This window comes from Macrosteles quadrilineatus, unplaced genomic scaffold, assembly GCF_028750875.1.
Source record: "Macrosteles quadrilineatus isolate MER2022 unplaced genomic scaffold, UCM_ALF_1.0 Scaffold_18__1_contigs__length_3160703, whole genome shotgun sequence".
In the NCBI taxonomy this organism is placed as follows: domain Eukaryota; kingdom Metazoa; phylum Arthropoda; class Insecta; order Hemiptera; family Cicadellidae; genus Macrosteles; species Macrosteles quadrilineatus.
Genome location: NW_026542611.1, coordinates 298459 through 305376, shown reverse-complemented (window position 1 = coordinate 305376; position 6918 = coordinate 298459). Strand labels below are relative to the sequence as shown.

At 37.3% G+C, this 6918-nt stretch overlaps 1 protein-coding gene across 1 annotated transcript; it reads right to left on the bottom strand.

Annotated features, from left to right (window-relative positions):
- Positions 1-738: 738 nt before the first annotated feature.
- Positions 739-2628, bottom strand: LOC129005237 (piggyBac transposable element-derived protein 3-like). The gene has a single exon (XM_054434074.1). It carries the CDS (start codon positions 2626-2628, stop codon positions 739-741), a length of 1890 nt encoding a protein of 629 aa, XP_054290049.1.
- Between the last annotated feature and the right edge of the window lie 4290 nt (positions 2629-6918).

The window sequence follows — 6918 nt, the reverse complement described above, 5'->3', positions numbered from 1 at the left end:
ATACTGTTTTATATATCATTTTGTTTGGAAAATTATGGGCTTCAATGTAACATATAAAACATTAACACTTACAAGACCACATATCTTTCATAACGTTAAAGAACACATCCGGTCATTTTGACCGTTTTGTGCATTTTTGTGTTTTTTTTGCCTTATTTTTGTTTTAAATGTATAGTAAGGTGATACAAAGTAAAACAAACATTTAATTTAACAAATAAAAGTTTATTAGAAATGACTTGTGAAATACGTATTACATTTTTGAACATTTTACCTAAGAACAAATATTGTTTGTTGTAAAAATTTACAAATTTCTCTATATCACTTGTAAATTTGGCAAATGTCCAAAGTCTCATGGCTGTTAGACAATCGCAGCACAACCACAACACCAGAAGTAAAACAAACATAGACATACCTCAACACAGACTTCAAAAAACAAACAACACACCCACATACTCTGGATCAATGTTCTACAATCAATTACCCCAACACCTAAAATCAAACACACCCAATTTTGAAAAAAAATTAAAATTGTATCTAACTGCAAGGCCGTACGACTCAATAAAAGAATACATAGAGGAGCACGCATACACAAAACATAAAACATAAATACATAAATACACGAAACCTGAACACAGAAAACCCTGAAAAAGGAAGAAAGTTGACGACTCCCCGATCAAACGATTGTGGCGAGGACACCGGAAGTAAGAAGTAAGTAAGTAAGTAAGTAAGAAGTGTTACCTACACACATTCTTCAGCACACCCTGTACACACTCTTCTTTGACATTGTCCGCATATGGCGAGGTTGCACTTGATACACTTGTGTTGTGTTTTGCGGTCACTTCCAGCGGGACACTTCTGGCAAGTTTTGCGTTTCTCCAGACGATCGTCAGGAACACCTTCTATCTGGGGAGCAGCATCATTTCCTAGTATCTTCTGGATTTCCTGTTTCAATTCCCTTGGAAGATTAGCCACTTCAGTGAGCCTCTTTTGAAGATGAGGGACGATCAACTCTTTTGCAAGGCTCTTTATAAAACCAAAGCGTGTTACATTTGTTTTTCGGGTGTAAGACATGTACACAATGAAGGAATTTACACTGGCAATGTTTATGAGTCTGTAAAAAACAGCTAGTGGCCATCTTCTGGTTTTTCTACTTGAAGAGTATACGGCACATTTCATGTCGATGAGGTCGACACCGGCTTTAGTGCTGTTGTAGAAGCAGATTATCTCCGGTTTATTTTTCTCTTCATTAGTGTCGATTGTGTGATGCATGCTCGACAACAGACAAACTGCTCTGTTCTTTTTCGGTACAAAAGATAGAAGTGTTAATTCATTCCTGAAACCATACAGGGTAGATATGACAGGACGATCATTATTTGGAAGGAACTCAACTGGTATGCAGAGTTTATTCTTTTTCAGTGTACCGACGTATGTAAGCTTCCTTTTGCGAAGTTCGTCTACACCCTCCACAGAAGAAAACCAATTGTCTGCTGTCACATTTCTGTTCGTTCCCTCGATTACTTTACACAAACGAACCACTGACTGAGTTGGAATACTAAGATTCTTTTCTGCTTCTGTCAATCCAACTCCATCACTTCCTTTTCCTGTGTAAATATATGCATTGCACAGGTAGGAGGTTTTGGCATCGGCTAAGCACATTACCTTGATACCGTACTTTTTTGGTTTTTTTGGCATGTACATCCGAAAACTGCATCGACCTCGAAAAGGAATTAGCATTTCGTCAATTGTAACATATGCTGAAGGGCGATACACAGCCTGACTATTGCTAATGATTTTATAAAAAATCTCTGAAATGGCTGCCGCTTTATCGATTGTTTTTCTTTGCTCTCTGGTTTGAGCATCGTCAAACCGCAAAGAACCCACAAGAGCTTTGTAGCGATTTAGGGACATGGTAGCTCGAAAGATTGGTCGACTAAACTCGTCTCTCGTAAACATTGATTCCATAGTTTCGTCATTTGATTTTAGAATTGAAGACAGTAGTAGTAATCCAATTAGAGCAGTCACCTCTTCATTGTTAGTGTTTCTAAAATTGGCTTTACTTTGCCCAGGGGGGATTTTGTCTCGAACTGATAATAACTTTATGTTGGTATTGGTAACGATTTTAGAAATAATCTCAGCATCAAAAAACAGTTGCCATACCTCTGTTTTATTGGACGCCTCTCCTAACGCTCGTGCAGGCCCTGTGATCCCAGGCAATCCTCCTCTAAGAATATTTCTGGCGGGAGTCCTTACATTTCGGGGAGGATGTTTGCTGGTCCAACCATTTGGAGGGCCCTGTTCCTTTTTCCTCATCCTTTCAAGGAAATATTTAGGAAGCGGAACATCTGGAGCAACAGCATTTATTATGACACTTGACTCACCCACGTCCACGTCGTCCACTAGCATTGCATCTTCGTCCGAACTACTCGATTCGTCTGCCTCACTTTGACACATCACGTAGTCAGGGTCGGCGTCTGAGTCATCGACCACGGAGCCAACATCATCCACTTCATCTGGATCGTCCGGATTGTCTTCATCTTCCTCTAACAACCTCCGTACTCGGTCATCAAAATCTGGATCACCCACTGTCCACGATGTACCACAAGACTTACTTGTCCCAGGTCGGTCCATTTAACGTGAGAAATATATAAAAATAAAAACAAACTATCACCAATTATGTACAAAGAATAAAGTGTCCATATGCTGATTAGACACCTCGAAAAATGTCACTAAATCACTATAAAATAAGTATAGAGAGTCAGTAGGTACAGTCTACGTTATAGGACACATACGGTCACTTTGACCGACAGCAGGATAACGGTATAGAACACACGCGGTAATTCTGACCGGCCGACGAAACAAAAACCATCCACACTAGGCACTGCTCAAGGCCAAACTAATCGATATTTTGCCGGGATGTCAGTGAGGGGGTGGGAGGAAGGTATTGTGAGCGGTAGGCGCCAAAACTATTCAGTGTTGCCAATATCAGAGCGTAAAAATTCCCATCGGTCAGATTGACCGATGTGTACTTGTAAGTGTTAAAAAAAAATGTTCAACAATTTTTGTGAGGTTAACATTTCTCAAAAATTATAAAATAAATGAAAAAAATGTATGTTTGCGCTCAATAAATTGTTATAATTTAAGTTATAGGTCTACAAATATTTTAAAATAGCCACTAAGTTCAGAATTTTATGAGGATTCCAAAAATATAATAATATAAGGAAGTAGGTTTGCAAATAAATAAGTTATGGGCCAAAAACAATTTCGGTACATAGCGTTTAGTTAAAAATGCATAGCCTAACCATAGCTAGGAATATGGCTGATAATTTACATCAATAACTTTTTAAGTATCACTACCTACTTCTTCAGGATCATCAACCAACCCTTCAAAATCACTTAAATCTTCTTATAACGCACCACGTAAGTATATCACTACACTACTTTTGATTTTTAAAACTCAACAATGATAAACGTAATAAAACACACCTTAACCTTTACCTTTACCTAGGTCCTCTTCACCGTAGTCATTGAGACCAGGGAATCGTCATTCTTCTTTTGTTACGTGTATATATGTGTGTATTTGTGTATTAGTGTAGGTTGTGAGCAGTTTAATGGTTTAGTCTATTGTAGATGCTGTGATCTACGTACAATTCATTTAGGTTGTAGTATGGTTTATTTAGCAAATAACTTATTGTTTTAGTTTTTTCAAGAAAGTTTTGTCATTGTGGATTAGTTTTAAATTCTCTGGTAACATATTAAATAGCTTTGACCCTATTATTTGCGGATTTTTACACATCAGTCATCGATGCGAGGTTAACCAAGCTGTTTACAAATACGCATGTCAGCTGTCTGCTACAATATTTTAGGAACTAAAATGAAAAGCAGGCCCATATAGAAAAGCATATTGTCACCCTAATATGCACAATATCAAAAAGGTTTTTCAGAGCCAATCTAATCGCTAGACCAACCATGTCAGATAACTTGACAAAATCAGCCGCCGTAGGCCTACTAGGCCTCGTTTTAGGTTAAGCCTGGATACACTGCATTTTATCCTAGGCTACGAACCTAATAAAGTAGGTCCTATAAGTTAGGCCTACTTAAGTTAACTTAATCAAAATAACATTGTAGCCTAATTGTTATTTGTAACCAGAACAAAAGAAAGCCTAACTTACTTGTAGGCTAGTCTCAGTGCCCGAAAGTAACCATTAAAAAAGCACATCAAATAGTGGATCACCTGTCGTTTACGCTAAATAAATATAAATACAAGTTCCTCAACCACCAAAAAAACACCAAGAAGCAGTCATGAAGAAAAATAAAAATCAGTGTAGGCCTGGCTGTCTGAGTGAAGAAAGCCTGTTCCAAGCCCAGGGAACTGCAACCAAAGATTCATTGACAAAATGTGTCCTAGGCCTAGAGTAGGCCAATCATAATTGACAAACGACATAGTCCCCTCGCAGCATTTAATGGTTAATACGGAGTTGAGGGAAAATCCCTGCAACACATTCCCACTTCCCAGAGCCAGAAGCCTAGGCTACGCAACCAACAATTAAATTTTAAAAATATCCTGCAGCTAAATCCGATGGAACACTAGGCTAAGTTACGTGGGCTATTTCACTACCCTATGGCAATAAACGAATAAACCTATCATGATAACTAAACAAAGTAAAGCACTAAAATCATGAGTCATAAGTGATGGCGGTGGCGTGAGGCGTGGCGGTCGGTAAACGGCAAGCGTAGGACGTCGGGCGTCGGCCCCGTCGGCGTCGGCGTCAAGTCGAACAAAGAAAGAAAGAACAAAGAAACAAAGAAAAGAAGATGAAATTGAAGAAAAGAAAAAGAAGGTCAGTGGAACTAGAACAATGTTGCCAACTGCCATAGGAACAGTTCTGCTAAAGCCTACGATTATTGAATCTATATTATTTATACTTATTTAATACGCAAGCAGGTTTTTTGTGACAATTACTCCTCCGAAACTACTGAACCGAATGACATGTTTTTGGTGTCATTGGAAAGAGCGTAACGTGAAGTTGTGCAGGAAACTTTCTTTTTAGGGAAATAATTAGAGAGTGAGGCCCTGGAGCCCTTTAAAGTTTCGTATTTCTCCATAAGATTAACATGGGATTACAAATATTGTTATGAAACTCCAGCTGATGTCAGAAATTAAAAGTGAGAAGAAGAGCATATGTCAATATTGTAAACAGTCAATAAGTCTGCTAATTTAACAGTTTGCTACAAACATTTACTTACTTGGTTGAAATGAAATATTTAATACTGTATTTGAATTTAGGTTGGCGTAATTATTACAATATAAAAAGCAAAAGAGCCTGGATAAATTGATATACTAAGAAGAAAACTGAATTAACACTGACTGTGCTGCATTTCTTAGTAATCATTGAAAGAGCCGATTTGCAAACTATGGAAACATAGGAAAGTCATAGAAACCCACCAACGAGAAGAAATAGAAAAAATGTTTTTTTTTTATATTTAAAATCGTTATTATGGACAACCTAATGCGGCTATGAGTTAGGCTATTTGTAGAAAACACTAAAAAACAAGACCAGATTTTGAAATATGATAAGATATTTACAATAAATGTTGATTATATCGATCTGCTATGTACATCTTGAGTATTTCCATAATCTTTGAGTTGAATCTTAGTCATCAGAAATTATGAGTGTTGTTCATTTTAAAATAACGCCTGTAATACTTAGCAATTGCTCGAATTCGAGGAACAGGTACACTAGTAGAATATTAAAATCGTATCGAAAATAGTTTTCACTTGATACAATACTATAGTTCGGCCGCTTAGAAAACGACCTGCGCGCTAATGCTAAACCAATGCTGGAGGAGGTCGCTTTCTAAGCGGCCGAACTATAATGATTTAATTCATTGTATTTTTTCCACAAGACTTTTTTAACACGATCTGCAGCAATTTGGTTTGATAGGTTCGTTAGTCGTCGACATAGACCAACCAACACAAGGTTTAGTTTCATAAAAATAAACAAAGACGTTGTTGGCCCGAATCCTATACTAATAACATTGAACATTTTTATGTTTTGGCAGTTCCATTTAAGTAATGTTAAATAATGTTTATTTTTGGGCCAAAAACGTCATTTGTTTATGTTTATGATCCATACCGGTATTTTTCTAGTAATCGTGGTTTATTCTATTTGCGCTATGGTCACGGCCACCTTTAACTCTCAGTTTTGAGTAGCTATAGTATTGTTTATGTTTATGCCATAACAACAAACATGAAACAAACAGACTTGAGATTTTGTGAACATATTTTTCTTAAGGAGTTAAGAGCATACTGAAATGACAAAAGACATTATAGCCCAGTCAATCTAGGTAAAAAATTATAGAAACCCGAAAATGCGAGATATAAGCTGAATTTTGGCACAGATGTTCTTTATGATATCCTTGACCATATCCTGAAAGTCCCCTACCATCCCCTGTGTGCTTCTTCCGGTATAAAGAAAAAAGGGGGGAGGGGCGAATCTTATATATTAAAAAACTTGGTTTTTCTTTTCCGAGTTCGTTTGGCTCTTCCACCCGACCGATTTTCATGATTGAGGTCTCAAATTGAAGGTATGCACGCATAGATTTGCCATCAAGCATCGGCATATCCAGTTCCGAATCTTAGGTATTCTTGGTAACCTTGTAGAAGCATGTTGATTGATATTGAATTTGCCTTGTGAATGCCTTGTGATCATTATGCCTTGTTTAACTGACGATTCCAAATGCATGTAATTTGTCAAAAAGAAAATAAATATTCTTATTCTCCTTCGCAACTACTTCAAAGTAGAGTTCTGAACACAGTTACCTGTAATGCCATCAAATCTTAAACCACAGATTATTGATGATAAAGATGTGACAATCAAACTTGGCCAGGGTATGCAGTATAATAAAACAGCACTAGGG